The 27403-nt window shown below is 40.0% G+C and overlaps 1 protein-coding gene across 1 annotated transcript in view; it reads right to left on the bottom strand.

Moving 5' to 3' along the window:
- Positions 1-595: 595 nt before the first annotated feature.
- The window catches only part of ube2l3b (ubiquitin-conjugating enzyme E2L 3b), a 47228-nt gene continuing 20420 nt past the window's right edge, over positions 596-27403 (bottom strand). Inside the window, exons 3-4 of the mRNA XM_068006091.1 lie at positions 9395-9581; positions 596-2807 (exon numbers count right to left, since the gene is read on the bottom strand). Coding sequence (XP_067862192.1) covers positions 2653-2807; positions 9395-9581 — 342 coding nt within the window. The 3' untranslated portion in view covers positions 596-2652. The remainder of the gene's footprint in view (positions 2808-9394; positions 9582-27403) is intronic.

Consider the following 27403-nt stretch of genomic DNA (forward strand, 5'->3'; position numbering starts at 1 on the left):
CCATTTAAAATCATCACACATGGGGTGATTACGGTTGCTATAATCTTGTTTTCCTAAATAGTTGATTCTTATGATAGCCCCAAAAAGAAAACATCCAAAAATTATGCTTTTCGCCAATTTAAGAAGGGGGTTGTGGCATTTTCATTTCATGTAGAATAGAACAGAAGGTTAAAATTCAAACTAAATACTATCCTTTTTAAAACAGTATTTTAATATGGCTACAGAAATTACTGCTATATTCTTTTGCCACATGCTTACTTTCAATATCTGGATGTTGGAGTGGGTTATCTGAAAAAAAAATTTGCAAGCGACATGAGCTGGCCTGGTTCAGAACTACAGTATATAAGTTTTTGCACATACCAATACTTAGACTCTACTAAGCACTTATTTTCTCTCCTGCTAGAGTATTTTTGAATTTTGTGGTACCACTAAAAAGTTTAGGATTATGTTTTCTGGAAACATCATCCAAATTGGATTTCCTGAATGGCTCCATTTTCTAAGAATGGTGGACCTATTAAAAGACCATCTTGTTTTGGGGAGGATGAATAGACTGGGGAGGGAAGAGAGAGGTGAGAAAAGAGAGAGCGCTCAGATGTTCAGTAATACACTGCATGAAGTTTTATTTGAATCCCAAAGTGCCTGAAAGTTTGTCAAATCCAGCATCATTCACAATTTTCTTTACAAACCCAATTGAGACAATTAAGCTTTATCCAGACTAATTTTAATGTTGACTGCTTAAAAAAATGATTTTGGGTACTTAAGTTTAAAGAAAGGGTAGTTGTTCCCGTTTTACAGACAGTACTGTAGATTAACAGTGTTAAAATGTACACGAGTCAAAATAGGATACAATTTCAGAGCTAATAATCCACTTTAAATGGTTAAAATATAGCCCAAAATATGTATTTTGACTAACCTCAAAATCAACTGACATTTCAGCAGTGTAAATACTCTTCCAAATACCTTTATCTTAATGCTCAAATTCCATTCTATTTTCTATTCCTTCCTATATTAAAACATGGAAATATGGATAAGAAAAAAAAACCATCCAGGATAATTAGCATGTGAACACTTTCTTTGGGCAACACTGCCCTAATGAGACCTTATACTAGCAGTAGTTTCGCCAGTAGTCAGGTTATTGTCCAAGACTGGACAGAAATAGACATTTTCAACTCATTTCCTGTTTCCTAATTTAAAGATGATTGAATACTCTTCATTAAGTGTGACAATGTCCAGAAATTAAACACCCTGACCTTTACTTGTTTAACTAAGCTATGATGTCAATTACTTTTTTGGCTCTCTACTGAATGAGCTAAATGTGAACACTTTTCAGAAGTCGGATCGGCCAATGTAAATTTGCATAAAAGCAAGTTGATTTGGCTCAAATTTTCCAAAACTTAGCCAAGCTGGATGCAAAATTTTTTTAAAAATCCAACCATTTCTACAAATGCTAATGTGAAGTAACCACCATACCTAAACTAGTGAAGCAGAATGCACAGGATCTATTCCACAGGAGTGCAGGGAGTTTCTGAATCTCGTTAAAATTAAATTAGTAAAATAAATCATAAGGGAACTGTAGAAAGAACAAATGTCAGTCATAGCACAAAGCTCTGAACAGCAGCCAGAAGGAGAATACAGGTGTATCGATCTGCTCATGCAGTCACTTCATTGAACTTAAATTCCTATCGCTAATTTTAAATTCCTGTACGATTAAACAGACCACCTAGCCACAAACAGCTCAAAAAAAACTTGATACTGGTTTAAAATGTGACCAATTCCCATTGTGAGATCCCTTGCATTACTTTTAACTTATGTGTGTTTGCGTGGACGTGGGGCTCATGGCAGATGAAAAGTGGTGCAATATCAGTGTTTAGGGTCACAAGCCTAACAACGTAATAAGTATGTATCCTCTATAAGTTAGTCAATTAATTCAGAGGTAACTAAGGAAAGGGAATATAAGAAACACGTAAAAAATTAAAAAAACCAATCCCTGTTATAACATTTAATCACATGCAAAACCATGGGCTTCCTATTTAGTCAACATCACTATATAGTAACATGAGCTAAATTACACAGGAACTAGGCTGGGATTTTTTTCCAGCAACATTAGTGTTTTTCCCCTTCCAATGTTTTAAGCACATTGTAGGCCAGGTCTACTTGCATCCAAGTTCCACACAAAACAGTGCAACATTAAGAGAAAAGTAAACAAATCACTTCAACATTCACCAATCTCCTTCAGGATTTTGTCATTTTTCACTAAGACATCAGTTTGGAAAAATAACTTTATAAAAATCAGAGAAAATAAAGGGAGGAGGGGAAACAAAAAAACACAACCTACTTGTTGAGCTCAAGGGTAGAATACCATCTGTTAAAAGAACTCGTGGAATTGTGTGAGAAAAGCTGTTTACTAAAGCAGTGATTTTGTGTTTTTAAACTAGAAAGCAGAACTAGACTGTCTTATTTAAAGTTTTAATCCCATCTGAACAGTCATTATCTAAACCATTTCTGATTATATGAAAACTGTAGAAAGTTAGTAACAGCCACAAGTAAACACCAAAGGTGACACTTGTATGTGTTCATCAGAGTCCTGCTGGATGGTGTGTTTGAAATGTACTGCCCAGAATCTGGAATCAGTAAGGCAGCACGACAGAAGTCTTATTCCACTGGTCGCTTTTCTCCATATTTCTTTGTAAACTCTTCAGCATTCTTAAAGAATTTTTTACGGTCCTTAGAGTATTCTTCAGCTAGGTCAGCTCTTAGAGGATGCTCGGGTTGTGGGTCATTCACAAGTGCAATGAGTGACTGGATAACTGAAAACAAAACAAAATTGAGGGTTAATATTAAAACCGATTAAATATTATAGATTTGGAAATTATCTCAAATTGTAGACACAGAAAAAGTGAATTAAAAAAACCTGACATCTCTCTCTAAATAACCTCCAAGCCCTAGCATTCAGGATTTCCTTTGCTTGGACAGTCCTGAGATAATCAGAAGTTGTTACATCTATTAAAAATTAAGCTTCCTAGTTTCCCCTTCAATACGCAGCCATGACAGAATTGAGGACAGCTTCCTATAGGCTGCTACTTCAGTTGCTTTCTTCATTGATGTAGTATAAACACAGCCAGCATTACCTTTCTTCCAAACTTTTGGGAACCAACAAAATAGTTCCACAAAGAGTAGCCGTGTCAAAATTTGAGTTACAAGCTATAATGCAAACTGACCAAGCATCCAAAGAAAACATGTTTCACGGTAGACTGAGACCATTTAGCTATTAGACCATTAGATCCATACACAAAATTCTCTCGACTATATTACATAATTATCCACTTTATAGTGAATATTATCCACTTTCTGAAGTGACATGAAACTTAGTAGAATTCCTATAAAATATCTGCTAACAATAACATTCAATGTTCATCCGGCATGCTATCCCAGGTTATTTGGCACTTACAGGAACATTTCACTTCGTAGGGAGGGAGAGCTTGCCGATGGAAGCAGACTGTTAGACAAGGCAAAAAAGTTTCTAGACTGAACCTGAATCATAACGGTGCTGCGCAAGAGACTTTTTTGAAATTTCCCATCAAATAGGAAATAATACTGAAGTAATGAGCTATAAACTGATCGCAGTGGTAATGAAAAAAGATGAACATTGAAGACCAAAGGATGTATTTTGTAAATGTGCGCTCCCAGAGAGCCTTGCCCACCTGGACCACATATCAGAAAATTGTGGGCGTGGTCCCCATGATGGGGCAATCACAGGGACCACAGATGGGAAATGATGGGTGAGCTTGCCATTTCCCAACATGCACTCCCAGCAAGCAATGGTCCACTCCTGGAACATATTCAAATCGGCTCCCATGCATTATTCTTGGAGCTAGTGTTGTGAAGATTGCTACAAAGGGAATAAATGATTAAATCTTTAATGGAAGGTGTTTTATATACAGGTGCTAAGTTAGGATTAGCGTCACTATTTCTATATAAAATGCCCTTACGCCTGGCCTTTTCTTTTGCCACCATTTGAATTTTGAATGCAGTCAAAGCATCACATTCGAGTAACATTCTGCATGTCCTTGGGTTTAAATATCCCGTACATAGTGAATTGGCTCCTTGTTTCTTACAATCCTACAGCGGAGTTTCGAACAATTTCCCACTACTCTTTCAACCTTTCTTCTTCTCACTTAGACTAAAGGGAATTTTATGATAGACACCAGCTAACTTTAAAAGAATAAAAGTCGAGCTTATTATCTCTTTTCCAAACATGCCCTCAAGCTTCAAAGCTGTAGTTTCATCAAAAGTACTGAATAACCAAAACAAAATTTTAATCTGCTTTCCAGGAAGCAGATTCAGCTCTTCTGAAGTGCCATATAGGTAGAAGAAAGCATGTAAAGCATTGAGCCAATTTCACAAATGCTGCAGGTTTAATATAGTTAGTTAGAATGGTTTGTTTGCAAGATGGAGGGAGGTCAAATGAGAAGTCACCACAAATCTTTGTAGCGAACAAACTAGAGCAAAACAAGCACCAGCAGCCCCCCCACTGAATCTGTACAGCCATGGGGTAATGAGGAACTATTGAGGAGAGAAAAATGCAATCACACTCTACAAAGTTAATATTCCAGTCAGATGTAGGATTTACAACTAATATATATTTTACAGGTTTCCTAAAATGTAAAGTTAATAGGTTTTCACATTTTATACGAATTGTAGTACAGGTGTTAACTGGTCATGACACCAGTCTCAGGCAAATACTGCATCAGCACCCGACACCATCTCCATTAATCAGCTGCAACTGATTTATGGAGAAAGGGGAAGACACGATCATCTAAATAAACCTGCCTCTGGTGCAGCCATTGACTTTCCTTCATTTAATATTTTATTTTCCCCCACAGAACAGTTTAATTTCCCTTATTCTCTTTAAAAAAAAAATCATAGTAGGTACAGCAAAGGAGGCAGCCATTCAGCCCATCGTGCCTGTGCCGGTTCTTTGAAAGAGCTATCCAATTAGTCCCACTCCCCTGCTCTTCCAAATGACCCTGTAAATTTTTTCCCTTCAAGCATTTATCCAATTCCCTTTTGAAAGTTACTATTGAATCTGCTTTTACCGCCCTTTCAGGCAGTGCATTCCAGATCATCATAACTCGCTGCATAAAAAAAATGTTTCCTAGTTTTGCCTCTGGCTCTTTTGGCAATCACCTTAAAGCTGCATCTCCCTCTTGCCACTGGAAACAGTTTCTCCTTATTTACTCTGTCAAAACCATTCATGATTTTGAACACCTCAATCAAATAGCCCCTTAATTTTCTCTGTTCCAAGGAGAACAACCCCAGCCTCTCCACATAATTGAAATCACTCATCCCTGGTACCATTCTAGGGAATCTCTTCTGCATCCTAAGGCCTTGACATCCTTCCTAAAGTGTGCTGCCCAGAATTGAACACAATACTCCAGCTGAAGCCTAACCAGTGTTTTGTAAAGGTTGAGCATAACTTCCTTGCTATTCTATGACTCTATTCACAAAGCCCAGGATCCCATATACTTTTTTTTTTAAAAACAGCCTTCTCAACTTGTTCTGCCACCTTCAAAGATTTGTATATGTGCACCCCCAGGTGTCTCTGTTCCTGGGCCCCCTTTAAAATTATACCATTTAGTTTATGTTGCCTCTCATTCTTCCTACCAAAATGCATTACTTCACACTTCTCCACATTGTCTGCCCATTACTATCCTCCTCATTGTTTAGTACAGTTCTGAATTTTATGTCATCTGCAAACTTTGAAATTATACCCTCGATATCCAAGTCCAGGTGATTAATATATCAAAAAGAGTAGCAGTCCCAACACTGACCTCTGGGGAACACCACTGTATACTTCCCTCCAGTCTGAAAAACAACCATTCACCACTACACTCTGCTTTCTGTCCCCTAGCCAATTTTGTATCCACACTGCCACTGTCCCTTTAATCCCTTGGGCTGTAATTTTGCTAATAAGTCTAATGTGGTACTTTATCAAATGCCTTTTGAAAGTCCATATATGCATCAACCCTCTCCATTACTTCAAAGAACTCAAACAAGTTAGTCAAACACTATTTTCCTTTAACAAATCCATGCTGACTTTCATTTATTAGCCCATACTTTTCCAAATGCCAAATGATTTTGTCCCAGATTATTGTCTCAAAGTTTCCCCACCACCTTTACACTAACTAGCATGTAATTGCCGGGTTTATCCCCCTCCCTTTTTTTGAACAGGGGTGTAACATTTGCAATCATCCAGTCCTAAGTAGTAACTTAGATTGTTGACGGGTCCAGAGAAATTCCATTCTCCCTGGGCCAACCATTTAGTTTTCAGCTCACACAAATGTTGAAACAAACAGTAATAAAACTACTCAGATTTGAGTTAATTCATTAAACAGACGATCAGCAAGATGGTGCAAAATCTCTGACGCACTGCTCAGTCATTAGGACATATAATGGTAAATTCCACGATACCGCAGGGGTTGTGGGTCAGAAATTGGAGAACATAGTCCCAATTCTCTGAGCCACTCTCTAAGCAAATGAGGCTCCCTGCTAGGAGTGCAGGATCATGAAATTTATCCTATAAATCAATTTCTAAAATGCTGGAAGATCCCCAACACCACAAATTTCAAATTCTCACCCTTATGTTCAAATCCATTCATGGACTAGCTCCCCTATCTCTATAAACATCTCCAGCTCCACAATCCCCCTGAACCCACAGTTCCCAACTCCGGCATCTTGTATATTCCCTCGGCTTTTGTAGCAAGAATGAGGAGAGGCAATATAAGCTAAATGGTACAATTTTCAAGGAGGTGTATGTACACAAATCTTTGAAGGTGGCAGGACAAGTTGAGAAGAGTGTAAAAAAAGCATACGGGATCCTTGGCTTTATAGAGGCACAGTGTATAAAAGCAAGGAAGTTATGCTAAATCTTTATAAAACATTGATTAGGCTCCAGCTGGAGTGTTGTGTCCAATTCTGGGCACCACACTTTAGGAAGGATGTCACGGCATTAGAGAGGGTGTAGAGGAGATTTACTAGAATGGTACCAGGGTTGAGGGACTTCAGTTACGTGGAGAGACTGGAGAAGATGTGATTGTTCTCCTTGGAGCAGAGAAGGTTAAGAGGAGATTTGATAGAGGTGTTCAAAATCATGAAGGGTTTTGATAGAGTAAATAAAGAGAAAATGTTTCCAGTGGCAGAAGGGTCGGTAACCAGAAGGCACAGATTTAAGGTATTTGGCAAAAGAGCCAGAGGCGACGTGAAGGAAAAAACATTATGCAGCGAGTTATGATTTGGAATGCACTGCCTGAAAGAGTAGTGGAAGCAGATTCAATAATTTTCAAAAGGGAATTGGACAAAGACTTGAAGGAAACAATTTGCAGGCTATGGGGAAAGAGCAGGGGTGTGGGACTAATTGGATAGCTTTCAAAGATCGGCACAGGCACAATGGGCTGAATGGATTCCCTCTGTGCTGTATCATTCTATGATTCCAGTTAGCCTGACATCAGTCATCGTGAAAATGCTGGAATCCATTATTAAGGAAGTGGTAACAGGGCATTTAGAAAATATTAGGCAGAGTCAACATGGTTTTATGAAAAGGAAATAGTGTTTGACAAGCCTATTAGAGTTTTTTGAGGATGTAACTAGCAGGGTAGATAAAGGGGAATCAGTGGATACAGTATATTTGGATTTTCAAAAGGCATTCGGTAAGGTACCACATAAAAGGTTGTTACACAAGATAAGGGCTCATGGGGTTGGGGTAATATTTTAGCATGGATAGAGGATTGATTAACGGACAGAAAAGAGAGTAGAAATAAACAGTTCAGGGTGGCAGGCTGTAACTAGTGGGGTGCTGCAAGGATCAGTGCTTGGGCCTCAGCTATTTACAATCTATGTTAATGACTTAGATGAAAGGACAGAGAGTAATGTATCCAAGTTTGCTGACAATCCAAAGTTAGGTGGCAAAGTAAGCTGTGTGGCGGACAGAGTCTGCAAAGGGATATAGACGGTTAAATGAGTGGGCAAGAAGATAGCGGATGAAGTATAATATGGGGAAATGAGGTTATTCATTTTGGTAGGAAGAATAGAACAACAGAATATTTTTAAATGGTGAGAACCGATTAAATGTTGTTCAGAGAGATCCGAGTACCCCTGTACATGAAACACAAAGTTAACATGCAAGTACAACAAGCAATTAGGAAGGCAAATAGCATGTCGGCCTTTATTGCAAGGGGATTGAAGTACAAGAGTGAGGAAGTCTTGCTACAATTGTACAGGGCTTTGGTAGGACCTCACCTGGAATACTGTGTACAGTTTCGGTCTCCCTAAGGAAGGATATACTTGCCTTAGAGGCGGTGCAACGAAGGTGCACTGGATTAATTCCTGGGATGAGAGGGTTGTCCTATGAGAAGAGATTGAGTAGAATGGGCCTATACTCTCTGCAGTTTAGAAGAATGAGGGGTGATCTCACTGAAACATAAGATTCTGAGGGGGCTTGACAAGGTAGATGCTGAGAGATTGTTTCCCCTGGCTAGAGAGTCTAGAACTAGGCAGCATAGACTCAGGATAGGGGGTCAGTCATTTAAGACTGAGATGAAGAGGAATTTTCACTCAGAGGGCTGTGAATCTTTGGAATTCTCTATCCCAGAGGACTGTGGATGCTGAGTCATTGAGTGCATTCAAGGCTGAGATAGATAGATTTTTGGACTCTAGGGGAATCAAGGGAGATGGGGATTGGATGGGAAAGTGGAGTTGAGGTCGAAGATCAGCCATGATTTTATGGAATGGCGGAGCAGGCTTGAGGGGCCGTTTGGCCTACACCTGCTCCTATTTTTTATGTTCCCCATACCTGGCAACTGCCTACCCATGCTCTGGAGTTCCCTCCCTAAATTCCTCCACCTCTCCCTCCTCATGACCCTGCTTAAAACACAGCTCTGGTAAGCTTCTGGTAACCCCTAATTATCTCTTCCTTTGGTTCAGCACCCATTTTTTTGATGTATCTCTGGAACATGTTAGGATATTCTTCCACCTTAAAAGTGTAATACAAATGCAAGTTATTGTTGAAATAAGGTGTAATAAGTTCACAAATCTGATGACAGGGACATAAAGCTGATGACCGTAGGATCTGGAGATCACAGTTTGAAAGCCTATGAAGTAGCCTGATACTATTAGGGATAAAACTCATTTATTTTAAATAGAGCAATGTAGGTTTGAAAGTGCATCATTTATATTTTTGCATTCTTCATTGAAAGTAATCACTACTTCAAAACTAAGACACAAAAGTAGTAAGCAGCATTGCCAAACATCCTGCACCTGAAGTTATGCAAAATTAAGAAAAACAAAGTTGTCAGTGATTTTGAAACTGGATTCATTTTCCCTGCTAACCCCCTCTTACCTTGGTCAGTTTTGGTTGCTGGTTTCCAGTTTTCAGCACTAATGACTGGAAGGCAAACTTGTCCTTTTTCATCAATGTTGGGATGATAGATCTTTGTCTTGAATGTAATCTTAGGTGGTTTGAAAGGATATTCTGATGGAAAGTTTATTTCAATCCTGAAAGCCCCTTTGTCATATGGAGGGTTATCCTAGAACAAGAGAAAGGATTTTAATATGCTTAGCAAAATCATTGAAAAATGGCATTTAAGAGACCAGTCATCCTCAGTACATAGCTAGCTGTTACAAACAGCAGACCTAAATTAAGTGCCTTCATTTAGGTCTTACCGTACAAAGCAAGGTTGCTCTCCAAACATCTACAACAATTCTTGCTACCATAATATTCAAAACTAATTCCAGGTAACAGGTATCACACAAATTTCAACTCTCTTATTTTTAGTTGTAAGGAGTCGTACACCACCAGGTTATAATCCAACAGCTTTATTTTAAATCACAAGCTTTCGGAGCTTTGCTCCTTCGTCAGGTGAGTGCAGGGTTCCATAAAAGCACAGCATATATAGTCAGAGAACAATACCTGGTGATTACAGATAATCTTTCCAAATAATTAGTTCGTTGCCAAATAATTTACATTTCTGCTGTATAACTATAGTAGGTTTTAAACATTTTTTCCCCCACAGGAACGGGCAATTCTGATAGAAAATTTCCTTCAACAAAAAGGGTGGGCTCTTTGTTGCAGAATACACAGTGTAGAACATGGGGAAATTCTTAAGATGAAAAGAAAGAAGAGTTCAGCATGCATACCAATTCATCATTTTTCATACAGCAGCGTGTAGGTTCAAGCTAGCAGGACACCATTGTTCCAATCTGGACATGCTCCAGATACTTTTTTTCTTGTACCCAGTGCAAAACTAAGGCAACCCCAAGCTCTCTATGATCTGAAGCACTGCCGAATGCAGAAAGTAATCCAGCATATCAAGCTGCAGAGCAAGTGAACCATTTTACCAATGAGGCAAACGTTACTAGCATATGATTTCAATCTCTCCGAATGATGGATAAGTAACATTTTATCAAACAGCCTATCTCAGGCTACAACAACAAACAAATTTATTAAGTAAAACTAAACAGAAACAAGAGATTTGATTAGTTTGCAAAGCTTTACTTAACTTAGTCTTGGTTCCAACATGTCTCCACACTTTAGTAAATATTTGAAGCAACACTCTTAGTTAAGACCAGGTGTTTATAACCATACCGTTTTCAGCAAGTTGGGATGCTCACAGAATTATCTAATAAATCCTGACTCGTTCACTGCCTTATGAAATAGAAATATACTAAACAATCATTGCTACCAGCTACAGATCTCTCTTTGCTTTGAAGTCTTCACAAACAAAGCAAGATCAAAAAGCTTCACAACTGCATAAAACCATCAATCACGGATTTCAAAAGCACACGGGCTGCCCAACAGATGCCAGCCAAGTACTGCACACCTCTTCAGAGCATAGCTAGACTGTGAAAGTCTTGCTCACAGAAACCCCTGGTGTGACCTCACAGAAACCCCTGGTGTGACAATTGCAAAGGCCATGGACAGATGTAAACAGACAGATGTAAACAATTAATGGCTAGATAATGAATCCTAAATGAGTCTTATCTGGGTGGATTCACCAACTGTTTACTGAATGTATATGTCTAGTAGTAATTGTCCTGCAGGCGTAATGGTGTATTCTAACCTCCTGATGCAGACAAATGGACAGCAGATAACCTCGATCAGCAAGCAGTAACCAACTTAAACTGGCTACAATACTGGCAAGCTATAAATTCCCATAAAGAAATATCAAAACATAGGAGTGAAGATTTTCTTGTTCTTGAAGCGCCTTGGGACGTTTTACTACGTTAAAGGCACTATATAAATGCAAGTAGTTATTGCATGGACTGGGCAGTGGTCTGCAGTCACAGGTACCAAGGCTGCTGACTGAATAAGGGCCAGTCTAATTTTAGTTGCTCATTACTCCTGGGACAGGATTTCTCTACAGGGGAAGCTGTTTTATGAGGAAAAGACTATTTCAACACATCTTCACGTGAAGGAGAGAAGTTGTGTTACACCATGTACTCGTATATGCTCAGATGCTTCTGTGGGAGTGTTATTATGGCAAATGAGTCAAATAAGGTGACCCTAGATCACTGAGCTCACAAGATAGCAGCACAGGATGCTTGACAGAAAAAATGGCTGAGTCAGAAAAAAACATTGACAATTTATCTGGTCAGCCATGCCAGGACTCTACTCACCATCTTAAGTAGGTGCCTCAAAGCATGCACGATACGTAGTGTTTCCTCCCATCTCACTAACTTGCAATACTTCAAAATTGTCACCATGTATGGTTATTAAGCAACAGAGTACACCAGACCAGCAACTTGTGCCGAAAACTCTTCCTTCACAAATATCATTACAAGAATTCACCCGACACCAATCCTTTCATCCAAATGTAGCTGCAAATGTGCGTAATGTCATCCATTGCAGGATGCAAAGTGGCATTTGGCTACCATTTCAAATCCTCCTGATAATTTGAACTTCAGCTGTTCTTTCCAATTTGCAGGACAGGGCTGCAGATAACAGGTAGGAAATGTAACATCCATTCCTTGGCTGACTTTGAAATACCATGCTGGGTCATCAGCCCACATGGTGTGAGGAGAACGTGAATGGTGAAGTCGGAGTCTAGCATTATCCAGTTTTTAAATATTTCCCCCTTTAAAGATGGAAATACAGGCAGAAAAGGATCTCAAAAAGGCAAATGGAATTCTGGGTTTTATACACAATATAAAAGCAACAGTGATGTTGAATTTGTACAAGATGTTGGTTAGCCCACATTTGGAATACTGCATGCAATTCTGGACACCCCATTATAGAGAGGATATCAGGGCTATGGAAAGGGTGCGAAGATTCAGTAGAATACCACCAGAAATGAAAGCTTATAGTCACGAAGATGTATAAAAAATTGGGTTTTTCACTGGAAGAAATGGTTGAGGGGGCATCTAAAAGAGATTTTCAAAACTATGAAAGGTTTTGAAAGGAAGAAGAGTGAAAGATCTCTTCTAGTAGGTGGGAAATTGGTAACAAAAAGGGCAATAGACTCAGGATTATCATTGGAACATTAAAGGAATTTCTCAGTAGGTTATTGAACACAATGCTTTACCACCAGTGGCCACTGGGGCTGAGGCAACATCATTTAAAAAGGAGCTAAGTATTTGAAAAGGAGAAATATAAAAAGGATACAGGAAAAGGGGATTGGAGTAGACAGCTCCAGGTGAAGAGCCAACATCACAGGTCAAATAGTCTCCTTCCATGCTATAATTTCCATAATGATTCTCACTTACTTTGAACACAGGCATGCACACAACCAGCATATACACAATCTATACACACATTTAGTGTATTGTAACATGAGCTGCGATGGATGATGTCCCTTGGAGGCAGCACTAACATTTGTCATTGTAGCCCTGGAACAGCAGCCAACTAGAAGCTGCCAGAAGACCAGGAAAAGACTGCAGCCAACAGTAACCTGCATCCCTCTCACCAAGTTTGCAAGCACAGCTACGCACAAGAGGATATCTTTGGTGAACATGAGGTGGTAGTAGTGGATGAGACACAGGGAACAGGTGATGGGGAGCAATTGCTGGTGACAATAGGAGCAGGAACAGTGTGTGTTCCAGGAAAGGCCCAGCACTTTGGGAAATGCTGCCATATTACACTCCTGGTACGTCGATAGCAAAGGAGATGGAACAGCTGGTTATTGTGAAGTGATAAATCATATTTTCTTCATACAGCTGTGGCCAGCACATTGGCTGATAATCCCTCTAATAGGCTAGAAGGGGTGGAGGACAAAAATGTTGAGTGCACTGGTAACTTACTGACAGTGCTACCTCTGTGGTGCAGGTGGAGCAAAACTGCTCATGGCTCCATGCTGACCCAGAACCCCACAGTCACTGCCAAATAGAAGTATCAATGCAAGCAAATATAGAATCATAGAAAATTTATGGCACAGGAGGCCATTCGGCCCATCATGTCCGCGCCAGCTGAGAAACAAGCCACCCAGCCAAATCCCACTTTCCCGCATTTGGTCCTTAGCCATGCAGGTCACGGCTCTTCAGTTGCACATCCAGGTTTTTTTTAAAATGAGTTGAGGGTTTCTGCCTCTACCACCCTTTCAGGCAGAGTTCCAGACCCTCACCACCCTCGGTGAAAAAAACTTTCATTTCCACTCTAATCCTTCTACCAATCACTTTAAATCTATGCCCCCTGGTTATTGACTCCTCCTCTAAGGGAAATAGGTCCTTCCTATCCACTATCTAGGCCCCTCATAATTTTGTACACCTCAATCAAATCACCCCTCAGCCTCCTCTGTTCCAAGGAAAACAACCCCAACCTATTCAATGTGTCATCATAGCTAAAATTCTCCAGTCCTGGCAACATCCTCATAAATCTCCTCTGCACCCTCTTTAGTGCAATTATATCCTTCCTGTAATGTGGTGACCAGAACTGCGCACAGTACTCAAGCTGTGGCATAACTAGTGTTTTATACAGTTCCAGCATAACATCCCTGCTTTTATATTCTATGCCTCAGCTAATAAAGGAAAGCATTCCATATGCTTTCTTAACCACCTTATCTACCTGTCCTGTTACCTTCAGGGATCTGTGGACATGCACTCCAAGGTCCCTCACTTCCTCTACCCCTCAGTATCCTCCCATTTATTGTGTATTCCCTTGCCTTGTTTGCTGTCCCCAAATGCAACACCTCACACTTCTCTGGATTGAACTCCATTTGTCACTTTTCTGCCCATCTGACCAGTCTATTGATATCTTCCTGTAGTCTGCAGCTTTCCTCCTATCAACCAAGCAGCCTATCTTTTTGTCATCTGCAAATTTCTTAATCATGTCCCCTACGTTTAAGTCCAAATCATTAATGTATACCACAAAAAGCAAAGGACCTAGTACCGAGCCCTGCGGCACCCCACTGGAAACAGCCTTCCAGTCGCAAAAACACCCATCAACCATTACCCTTTGCTTCCTGCCACTGAGCCAATTTTGGATCCAATTTGCCACATTCCCTTGGATCCCATGGGCCTTTACTTTTTTGATCAATCTGCCATGTGGGACCTTGTCAAAAGCCTTGCTAAAATCCATGTAGACGACATCAATTGCACTCCCCTCATCGATCCTCCTAGTCACCTCCCCGAAAAATTCAATCAAGTTAGTCAGACACGACATCCCTTAACAAATCCATGCTGACTGTCCTTGATTAGTCCGTGCCTTTCTAAGTGACAGTTTATCCTGTCCATCAGAATTGATTCCAATAATTTGCCCACCACCGAGGTTAGGCTGACTGGCCTGTAATTACTCGGTCTATCCTTTGCTCCCTTTTTAAACAACAGTACAACGTTAGCAGTCCGCCAATCCTCCGGCACTACGCCTGTATCCAGTAAAGTTTGGAAAATGATTGCTAAAGCCTCCGCTATTTCCTCCCTGGCTCCTATAACAGCCTGGGATCCATTTCATCTGGCCCTGGTGATTTATCCACTTTCAAAGATGCTAATCCCTTAATACTTCCTCTCTCACTATGTTTATCCCATCTAATATTTCACACTCCTCCTTAACTTCAATCCCTGCATCATCCCTCTCCTTTGTGAAGACAGATGCAAAGTATTCATTAAGAACCATACCCCCATCTTCCACCTCCACACATAGTTCACCTTTTTGGTCTCTAATAGACCCTACTCTTTCCTTAGTTATCCTCTTGCTCTTAATGTATTTATAAAACATCTTTGGGTTTTCTTTGATCTTACCTGCTAATATTTTTTCATGCCCTCTCTTTGCTTTCCTAATTTCCTTTTTAACTTCACCCCTGCACTTTGTATACTCCTCTAAGCTTTCCGTAATATTTAGTTCCCGGTGTCGATCATAAATATGGTTGATGGAATAATGGCAAAAGCTCTGATGCCTGCTGATCGCATCACATGCCTTCTTTCAATTAGCCTCCTTAAATTTTATATCTGGGGTGCTTTCAAAGCAAACCCAAATATTAAGTTAACGGTGACTTCTCAAGGGCAGTACACTTAGTCTAGTTAGGCACATTGGTGCAATGTCAGTTGCAGTATTAGTATTGTGGGATATATTCGACAGATTCCCACTTCTTTAAGGATGTTCCTGACTAGCAGAACTCTTACAAATAGTTTCTGCATAATCAGGTGCTGTGTGGTATTGGCAACAAACATTCTGCTGCAACACTCAATCCCACCATGATATTGATCATACCACCATATTGATCTAAAAATCAATATAAAAATACATGAAACTCTAGGTGCAAAAACAAAGAAATTAATGCATTTTGACACTTCCTATAAAATCCAAATTATAAATGTACTTCAAATTATCTGTACTCTTCAATACAACACATCAATATGCTTTATACAGGATAAAAACAATTACATTTAAAATATATTCTAAAATTCCATCAAAAATTGGTTGCTTCTGTCCTTTTAAACTAGGATTTTGTTTTTTTTATTCCTGCTTTTCATTGGAGGCAGTTCTGCTGGGTGGAACTTCCAACTGAACATCAGGAATATTGAAGGGCCTGCTAATGACTATTATTTGCATTTATGCTGCATAATTAAGGAGGCTTCCACTCAGTGGGGGTGAATTACTTAGATATACAGCTAGAATGGAAACATACTCGGGGCATGCCTTCAGTGTGACTGGGTGGAATTGCTAGCTATCCAATTTCCCTATCCCCACATAAGATCAATTCCGTCATTTGTCACCATCAGCAAGACTGCAAATCTCTACAAAATGAAACCAAACCAATCTCTGATCTGTCACAGCCGCATCTGGTTTACTATCAATCCCAAAAGAAAAGTTACTCTAACTAGCACCAGAAGCAATCGCAAGGAACTGGAAGTCATTCAAAAACTATTTTTAACAAAATTTCAAGCAAGGCCGATTTAATGGTGCTATCACCAAGACACATTTTTATCCACGATATATTTTGGGTTCTTTAATTCTTCACAACAGACGGTGCAAGTTGAAAGTATAGTACTTAGTCTTATTAGAAGAGACTGAGCTTTCTATGCACATTACAGAAATAGTGCAATACCAGAATAAAGAAATTTACAGTATGGATGTATTTGGATATTCTGCATTATCACAATCTTACTTTACAAATTTAGTCAACGAACAGCATTTACAATTTCAGCAACAGTTCATTCCATCTTAAACACACAAATAGAAACATAGAAAATAGGAGCAAGAGTAGGCCATTCAGCCCTTCGGGCCTACTCTGCCATTCAAAACGATCATGGCTGATCGTCTAACTCAATACCCTGTTCCCGCTTTTTCCCCATATCCCTTGATCCCTTTAGCATTAAGAAATATATCTATCTCCTCTTTGAATACATCTAATGACTTGGCCTCCACTGCCTTCTGTGGTAGAGAATTCCACAGGTTCACCACCCTCTGAGTGAAGAAATTTCTCCTCATCTCGGTTCTAAATGGCATACCCCGTATCCTGAGACTGTGACCCCTGGTTCTGGACTCCCCAGCCATCCTCCCTGCATCTAGTCCGTCTAGTCCTGCTAGAATATTATATGTTTCGATGAGATCACCTTTCATTCTAAACTCGTGAATATAAGCCTAGTTGACCCAATCTCTCCTCATACGTCAGTCCTGCCATCCCAGGAATCAGTCTGGTAAACCTTTGTTGCACTCCCTCCATGGCAAGGACATCCTTCCTCAGATAAGGACACCAAAACTGCACACAATACTCCAGGTGTGGTCTCACCAAGGCCCTGTATAACTGCAGTAAGACATCCCTGCTCCTGTACTCAAATCCTCTTGCAATGAAGGCCAACATACCATTCGCCTTCCTAACTGCTTGCTGCACCTGAATGCTCGCTTTCAGCGACTGGTGTACAAGGACACCCAGGTCTCGTTGCACCTCCCCTTTTCCCAATCTATCACCATTCAGATAATAATCTGCCTTTCTGTTTTACAACCAAAGTGGATAACCTCACATTTATCCAAGTTATACTGCATCTGCCATGTTCTTGCCCACTCACCCAACTTGTCAAAATTACATTGGATCCTCTTTGCATCCTCCTCACAGCTCACATTCCACCCTAGCTTTGTGTTGCCTGCAAACTTGGAAATGTTACATCTAGTTCCCTCATCCAAATCATTGATATATATTGTGAATAGCTGGGGCCCAAGCACTGATCCCTGTGGTACCCCACTAATCACTGCCTGCCACCCGGAAAAAGACCCGTTTATTCCTACTCTGTTTCCTTTCTGTCAACCAATTCTCAATCCATGCCAGTATATTCCCCCCAATCCCATGTGCTTTAATTTTGCACACTAACCTCTTGTGTGGAACCTTATCAAAAGCCTTCTGAAAATCCAAATACACCACATCCACTGGTTCTCCCCTATCTATTCTACGAGTTACATCCTCAAAAAATTCAAGTAGATTTGTTAAGCATGATTTCCCTTTCATAAACCCATGCTGACTTCGTCCAATCCAGTTAATGCCCTCCAAGTGTTCTGTTATCACATATTTTATCATCGACTAGCATTTTTCCCCACTACTGATGTTAGGCTAACTGGCCTGTAATTCCGTTTTTTCTCTCCCTCCTTTTATAAATAGTGGGGTTACATTTGCCACCCTCCAATCTGTAGGAAATGTTCCAGACTCTATAGTATTTTGGAAGATCACCACCAATGCATGCACTATTTCCAGGGCCACTTCCTTTAGTACTCTGGGATGTCGATTATCAAGCCCTGGGGATTTGTCAGCCTTTAGCCCCATTCATTTCCCTAGCACCATTTTTTTACCAATGCTAATTTCCTTCTGTTCCTCCCTTTCAGTCGACCCTTGGTTCCCTAACATTTCTGGTAGGTTATTTGTTTCTTCCTTTGTGAAGACAGAACCAAAGGATGTGTTTAATTGTTCTGCCATTTCTTTGTTCCCCATTATAATTTCCCCCATTTCTGACTGTAAGGGACCTAACATTTGTCTTCACTAATCTTTTTCTCTTGACATATTTATAGAAGCTTTTACAGTCAGTTTTTGTTTCCTGCTAGTTTACTCTCATATTCTTTTTCCCCTCTTAATCAATCTCTTTGTCCTCCTTTGCTGAATTCTGAACTGCTCCCAATCCTCAGGCTTGCCACTTTTTCTGGCAATTTTATATGTCTCCTCTTTGGATCTAATACTATCCCTAATTTCTTTTGTAAGCCACGGTTGAGCCACCTTTCCTGTTTTATTTTTGCGCCAGACAGGGATGGCGCAAAGTTCAACAAGAACTCCAAATGGCAAAATATTCTGTATTGTATAGAAGTCACTGAATTGATAATGTTTTAATCATTGCTCTGTTATGTTTAAGCAGCTCCTTTTTGGGATGGAGTCTTCTCAATGATTTGATTAGCTCTACAAACATTTCTCAATAGTAACTGTTTTCTCAATGAGAGTTGAAAAAAAAGGCAGCAAAAAAAAATTTTCAACTGGAGGGACTTCACAAAAATGGATTATTCTTTTCTATAATAAATTTGAAGCATGCACAACTACAAAAGATAACAAAGCAGTCATTATTTTGATTGCCAGAATTACAAAAAAGACTGCTTCCATTTTATAAACGGCATACTACAGCAGCTTGCAGAAGTGAATTAAATCGTAACATTTCAAAGTTTTTCAGAACTTCAAAACAAGGAAAACACAACTGTATTTATATCCAAATCTTCGACAAAATAGTAAAAAATAATCTTTTTCTAAAAGTACAAAAACTATAACAGACTTCTAGTCTACATTACCTTGCGTAATGCTTCTCAATATTTGCAATGTGAAAACCCCGTCCACATTTATCTATCCTACTATAACTGCAGACTTCCCACCACTATGTGGTGATGTTGCACCTCCCATCTGCTCTACAACCTACGGTACACTTGTATACCCACCACAGAGCACATCAGATTCAAAGAAAACAACTTTTACTTTTCCATTTCGACCAAGTCTGCTCTGAATTAAAATAAATAGGTGTTGCCCAAAACACCTCCTTGCCTGGTCTTTTTCCCCCACTGTACGCCCTCGAGCTCCACAGCCAAAGAGCCTGCTGCCACAGTTCCCCAGGAGCTAACACTTCCTGTGCACTTTTTATTAAAAAAAGTGACTGCTACTTTAAATCACCATCTTTTTCTCTGGTTCTGCAGCTGATGACTGACCCGCTCTTTCATGGCAGCCAAGACTGCACATGAGACTAGGGGAGCAGACAGCTGGCAAGGGGACTCCAGCACTAACCCCCTTTCATTCCTTTCCACTGCTGCTCTGGCCAGATCCTGACCACCTATAATCCCCCTTGCAATGGCTGCAGCTCTGCTCACATCCACCCCCCACCCCCACATCCTGAAATTGCTCTGTGGCCTTAGGCGGATCCTCCCCAAATGTCACCTTCTGGTCTGCATGCCAAGTATGCATGCAGTCCTGTCTGGATTGCTGCCCCCACCTGCCTGCCAGATTCCTACCATGACCGGAGCCCCATCAATGGCAAATGCAAGCTACGGCCCTCACTGGCTCCCTTTCCCTCCATGCAATGTAGCACCCTGCACACAAAGGAGATGGGGGAAAAGCACAAACAAGCAGATTAGAGAGAGTCAAAGGCAAGGCGGGAGATAGGGTGTGTGAAAGGGAGGGAGAGAACCCCAACACACATGGAGTTAATATTAATACAACAGGCGATCCATCAGCAATATTAAAGGTCACATCTGCACTCCTGTTAAGTGCATACATATTTTCCCCCATCACACTTTGTTGAAAGCAGCGGCTTTATCTTCCGACTCAGTGGGCAATGCAGCTTGTAATTGACCAGTAATATATTAAAAGTCTTGCATATGCAGCCACATCCTGTTTAACACCCTTAGTTACTTCCTGTCATGCCATTTCTAACAATCCCGCCTGTCATGCATGAACTGTACCAATTTAGACCTACTTTTGATCGAGAACATCTGCAAGATATGTGACCATCTACTCCACAGCACCTGAGCTTTACTGAAATTAGACCTCTCCCTCCAGAATCTGCTCAGCATCCAGTTTTCATAGCTTTTCAATACATTTTTAGAATTGTTTTTGACTTTAAAGAGGCATAAAATTGAAAGTGTCCATGGCCACTTCGGATCCCCCAATTCTCTCTTACCTCTTATTGCCCACGTTCAACATCTCCAGCCTGTGGCCAAGGCTGGATCCCTCTTCTCCCCACAAGCCAAAGAGGACAGAAAAATTAAGGGGAGAAAAAAGAAAAAAGTGGAAATCTGAAATAAAAACAGAAAATACTGAAAATACAATTCAGTCAGCACTTGTAACGAGAAAAGACGTTACATTTCAGGTGTGTAGCCCTTCATCAGAATGGGAAGGGCAGCAGAACAGAGAAACAGGAAAGAGGCAGCAAAAGTAGAGAGACTACTAAAGAAAGAGAAAACCAGTGAGAGACAGAGACTGAAACAGCAGGAGACACTCACGAGCAGAGTGAAAGAAAAAGTTAATCTGAGATCCTCCTCGTTACCCCATCTTTCTCTAATGTTCTCTGATCATTACACCCCTGCTTACCCAGTGTTGTCATAACCTGCCCCATCCCAACCGCTTCTAAATTCTAGGACCACCCACCCTCACGGCAGAGCTAAGAACCAAACCCATGTCATCTATCTCCAGTCTTCTACGTGTTACATACCATCTTCCTGTGTATCCTAGACTTTAAAAAGAGATTAAAAATATAAGTAAAGAAATATAATCAAGATAATTCTTTTATAGGATTCACAGAAAACTCGCCAAGATGTGGAATTTGTCCCCCAAGATATTGGTAAAAATCCTAGAATCCTCCTTGATAACAAAATCTGACTTGTTCAGTGGCCCTGATAACACATTGTGTTGCTTGGTATTACAGCCATGTTATACTACACATGCGATGATTCGCTGAACGACACCAGGGAAGGTTCACTGGTAATATTATAGAAACGGTAGGATAGCTTGTACTTCCTGTTTGTCACATCACATCATACAAATTTGAGCGATTGAAAAAGTCAACTCCATTGCTAACAAATAAACAAAGCAGAACTTGACCAATCAAATCGCTCAAGTTTCTTTTTCCAAAATCTCTTTGGCTGCAACCAATGTTGGGAGTGGTGTGTCAGGGTATGATGCTGGTGAGTTGGGTGCTGGGGTATGATAGTAGTGAGTGTGGGGTCCTGAAGTGTAGGGGCTTGGGGAGGGCCTGGGTCAGTGTTTCTGCACTGAGAAGTGGTCCATGCGCCAGCAGTGGAAGAGGAATGCTGGATCACCAGTAATGAGAGTAGATGTGGGCTTTGGCAGAGGGTGTGTTCAAGATGGAAGTACTGCAAGCAGTTCTAGGATTTTCGAGTGAGGGGTGGCAGAGTCTAGTAGTATTAGGATTGGGGGGAGGGGGGCAAAGGGTCACACGAAGTAGAATCATGGAGCTGCTTTCCAGGGTGCAGAGGTACTATAGAGGAGGGCCATGAAGATTATGGAAAGTGGTATTAGGGAAGGTAGACTGGTAGGATAAAGGACAGTTTTATTTTTTAGTACACACATACATGCATATAATCCTAATTTTAAGGTTTGGTATTTCTACAGTTAAGATCCAATCAGATACAGAAAACTTTAAGCAAATGATTTCAGCAGCATTTTGTTTTTCAAATGGAGAAAAAAAGTATCTCTCTTCAGCAGGCCAGACACAAGCTGCAGATATTGTTCAGGTTATTGCAATGTTTGTCTCACTATTAAGCAGTACTTTTATTCTACAGGTTCCACCATTTCTGAAATTTTATGGCTTGGTTCATTTGTTTTCTTTTAAAGAGTGTCAGGTATCATCTCTACTTGAAGAATTCCTCCACCTTCTGCTTATCTAAATTTGCATTTCAGGCCAGACTGTTGCAAAAGAATCTATTTCTGAATCTGCTGTGGTGTGACTACTGGTGCAAGTCAAAAATGTTGCACCTAAATGTCACTTTTCTGCAGTGTACTGTATTGACATGATTGCTCAAAGATTGATCAGTGCCTTGGGAAGTTTACATACAAGCGCCCTATAAATGCAAGTTATGTTCACTTAAGCCACTTTAACGAATATGAAGCAGGTTTATCTGAAGAATTCCCTCACTGTTGTGCATCACCTCGTCATATTCTTTCAGCAGTACTTGAGCAATATGGAGGCTTTTAACAATATTTTTAGCAAAACCTTTTACTATTAAGATTGGTCCATCCTCCACTGGTCAAGAGCTTACTTTGTCCAAGAATCTTGAAAACTTACAACAGCCACCCAGTATAACATTAGTCTGCTACAGTGCACGTTCAAGGTCAGTGTCGCGCCCAGAGGAAACGTGGGTAGGACTACTTTATTCACTAAGAACTAGGCTTACATTTTTCCTTAGTAGCTTTATAAAAGTTACTTCCACATACTAGATTTCACTTCAATACAATCCAGAAGCAAACATATGGCATTATCAAAAAGAACCATCTTTATAGTGGCATCTTGAAAAAGCTACTTGCTAGCATTTAAGAACGAGTTACGCAACCTCAGCTTCAGACTGACAAGTCTCTCGCACGCCCACTCCATCTTATGCAAGGGTTTACATTCACATTTTTCAAAATGTTCAGAAGCTATCTTGTTACTGCTCAAGAATCAACGACCGTTCTAAAACCAGATTTCTAAAGTAAGGCCTTGTCTTCATTTATTTCTGCTTTGTTAAAATTAGGGGGGAAAAAAATCCATTTTTTTTGATAACTTACATAGCATTTTCACATTTTGTAATATGAGCAGCAAGTGTCTGATTTTAGCAAGGTTTACACAAAAATACTAAAATCTTGGAATATCCATATTGCTTTCATGTACTTCAAATAACTATGTCTAGCCAAAAATTAGATATATAAAAACATCATTTTGAAGTGAGCACTCAACCTGTACAGTTTACTGTCTTAATTCAAAGTCACTTAATTCAAATTATCTGATCAAATTTATTAAAGCACTAACTTCCCACTTTGCTGTTATTGCCTTTGCTTAATTGAAATTATTGGATGATTTATTTTTGGAACAAAAGTTACTAATTAGCAAGATAGTATACAATGTTACTAACTTTTTGTTGAGTTGCCAAACAATGCCTTGTAAAGGGGCCAGTTTCAATAACGCTCCAACAGTGTGCCAATTATTCATGGAATAGGAGTCTATTCTAATGCAGCCCTTTCGCTACTGCAAGGATGATGGGATAACCCTGCCTATCAGTATTTCCTTGTAGGAGTCACAAAAGCAGGAGAGAATGGTTCTGAATTTCAGCTATGTATGTCAGCTATGTCAACATTTCACCACAAGACATGAATGGAGACCCTCAAGCATGTGGGGTTTGAAAAAGACCACAGGTTATTGGGAGATAAGCCACAAACGACTGTTACAGTTCTTGTATGAACAGTTTGGCGAGTTTCCTTAAGTAGACTGTTTCCTATGAACTGAAACCTCTATTTTATTCTCTGTACAATGAGTTAACATCACCCAGGTCTAATTAAGAACCTAAATCTCAGTAAACTGCTCACTATTGAGCATGTAGGATGCAAATTACACCTCCTTTCAATTTGGATGGTGGAAAATAGCAATGGTAGAAAACGCGACACAGGCTAAACGACTGCTTAAATTTAATTATGATTAAAAATGATTTACAGAGCCAAAAACAAAGGCAAAATAAAACAGAGCATGGTACTTATATTAGAGAATTGGAAAAAATCCACAAGGGTTAATCTACCCTGTTAAAAATGCTTTCAGTTTTTCTTTGTTTCTTAAAATGAAACAGTTTCTTTGGATGAATTAGGTGTGCCTTCTCGAGTTCCATGGTACACAATATGCAGTCTCAGTGTATCTTTCAGAACGAGATCTTGCACGGGGACCACGAGCCTCGGACACCCACAGACTGACGCATCTGCGCCAGAAATGAAAACTAGCAGCCAGAACAAGGATTTACTCCTCTGACCTCCTTTGAAGCACAGCAATTTCTTTGAAGTCAGACGTTCTGACAAAAGGTCATCGGCCTGAAACGTTAACTGTTTCATTCTCCACAGATGCTGCCTGACTTGCTGAGTATTTCCAGTGTTTTCTGTTTTTATTTCAGATTTCCAGCATCCGCAGTATTTTGCTTTTGAAACAAAATGTCACCGGTCTTCACATCTTGATCGGCAATGGGATAATGATCTGTTACAGTTGCATTTCCTTTCCTGCATTTCAACCAGATTGAGTTAGCACAGGACAACAGTTGGAAATCACATTAATCTGTTGAAGCTGCATATAGTTACAATTTAAAAATCACTGCTTCCCCTCAAAGGGAATCATCTCTTCTAATTTATCAACCACCCTTTTGGTTCTCACAGATGCAGCGTCCACCATTTTGTATTTAATGAAAGAGCACCTCCATTTTAAACATTAGCCATTTAAGTTACACTAAACTAATAAGTGCCTATTTTTGTCGCAGTCACCACTGGGCCACATCAGGAGTACCAATAACATGCAAGAACCAATCCTCTATGTTGTAAGATGTGTTTAATATATCCGTTGGTAACAATTAACTTCACAAAAGCTAAGTATTGCACTGGGCTATTTAAAAACTATGAAATGGGAACTAGCTCAGGCAAATCAAAAAGAAAAATGATAAGAAGACAAGCAATGGGAAATTTTCAAATAGATGATTATGGTACAAACAAAACATTGTCACAAGTACAGGGGGTACAGCAAGAGCTCAAGTTCCTTGGATGAATAGTGAAATTAGACATTTGGTAAATCTTAGACTAACAATTCAAAATAAAATCAAATATAGAAAATAGAGTGGCACCAAAAAGATCAGAAAGACTAAGAGGGGGCATGAAGAAAAACTGGCAGGTAACAAAGGAAATAGTAAAGGACATTATAAACACACAAAAGCACAATTAAAAAGAGTAAAGCTGATCAGAGAACAAAAAGAAAATCTTATGACGAATGAAGGGAAGGCTTATTTGCTATACGAGTTTTGCCTCCATTATCACGAGAGTGAGAATGCGGGTATGAAAAGGTACAGAAGAGGAAATTGCAGAAACTATGACTGCAATATTTGAACTATCCTTGGATTATGGGGGTTGTGCCAGAGGACTGGAAGACTGTCAATTTAACACATCTGTTTAAAAAAAAGCAATCAACCTGGTAACTGTAGAACAGTCAGTCTCACTTCAATAGTGCATATATTTTTAGGGCTCATAGTTCAGGATGCAGTAAGACATAGAAAGTCATGGCTTAAATTAACAGCTAGCACTGATTTGTAAAATGCAAGTTTAATTTAATTGAGTTCTTTGAGGAAATAACTGGCTATACTGATAAAGGAAATACAGGGGATCATTTATATGGATTTTTAAAAAGGCATTTGATAAGGAGGTTTGTTAAAATTAAAAGAGAATGTAGTGTGGGTGGGAAGTTGGCTGAACAATACAATAGAGAATGCAGCAATTAATGGATGTTTTTAAGACCGGAGAGATGTAAACAGTGGTGTTCCCTAGGGGCTAGTGTTAGGATCATTGCTCTTTTCAATTATATAAAAATGATATAGTTTCTGGTAGAGGGGCACATCAAAAAGGGGACTGTGGTTAACTAGTCTACTGTGAAAACTGTTACTTCAGGAGAACACACAGGTTGGTAGATTGCACAGATGCGGAGAAATGTGAACAGATACATTTTGGGAGGACCTTTAGACTAAATGATAAAACTTTGTGGGGGGCGGGGGAGGGGGGAGGAGGGAAAGAGGGAGCAGAGACACCTAGGGGTCAGATGCATAAACCTGTAAGAGGTATGAAGTTGAAAAATGGGATTCCAGATTTTATAAATAGCGGCATAGAACACAAAAGGTATTACCTAAATCTATACAATTCATTGGTTAGGCCACAGTTAAAATACTGTGTTCAGTTTTGGATGACCTATTTTAGGAAGGATGCCAATGCTACTGAGAGGGTGCAGAGATGGTTCACTGTGATGATACTGGGAATGAGAAGATTTAATTATGAGGCAAAACTAGAGAAACTGGGGCTAATTTCAATTTAACAAAGGTTAAGAGAAGATCTGACAGAAGTGTTCAATGATAGGAGATTTATGGAGTGATTTGAAAGAGGCGTTTAAAATTATGAAGAGGCGGGACAGATAGAAACAGACTGTTTCCAGTGGTTGAAGTACCTAGAACAAAGGGACACAGATACACACAAGATTACAAGAGATTTAGGACAAAGAGGAGAAACTCCTTCGGAGGGTTGCATGGCTGTGCCAGAGTTAATGACTGATGCAGAGACCGTGTTAACATTTAAGAATAGGCTAGGTAGCAGATACTCAAGGCAAGACACAATGTTGCTTTATCACATGAAAAGTCTACATCTGCTGATTGCAAGTTTTGAGGAGGAGGAGACAGGTGTAAGAGTTTTCTAGTTGGTAGTGTTCCATGGAGGCAGGGATGTTAGCAAGTACTGTTTGACGGTCAGTTGCAAAGGAAGTCAAAATCAGCAGTACTGTGGACTCCTGAAGCAGTCCAGACCAGCTGGGAGAGGAGAGCTGCTGGAAACAGGAGGCAAATGCAAGCTACGTGCACTCCTACTCAATGTGCTTGCCGTGTTACTGGTTTATTTTACTCCCAGTCAGCTGGTTGTTGGTTTTTGAGAACTAAGCACCTTTTGTTAATACTGCACATCTTGCATGTATGTTGCTCTATGCTGGAAGTGGAAGGAGACTATCAATAAGGCTTTGTTGGGATGCATTGGAGTGCAGCATGGACCAGGGCAGAGTGCTCGGATGCCCAATGAGCAAGATCCTAACAGCAAAACCCATGGGCTCTGACTTCTCTAACAATATCTTACTAATGTCCAATCAAATGACAGAAGTGCACAAGAAATAGCTACTAATGATAATACTTTCCCTCCTATCCTTCCACAAT

Source organism: Heptranchias perlo, chromosome 25 (assembly GCF_035084215.1).
Source record: "Heptranchias perlo isolate sHepPer1 chromosome 25, sHepPer1.hap1, whole genome shotgun sequence".
Taxonomy (NCBI): Eukaryota; Metazoa; Chordata; class Chondrichthyes; order Hexanchiformes; family Hexanchidae; genus Heptranchias; species Heptranchias perlo.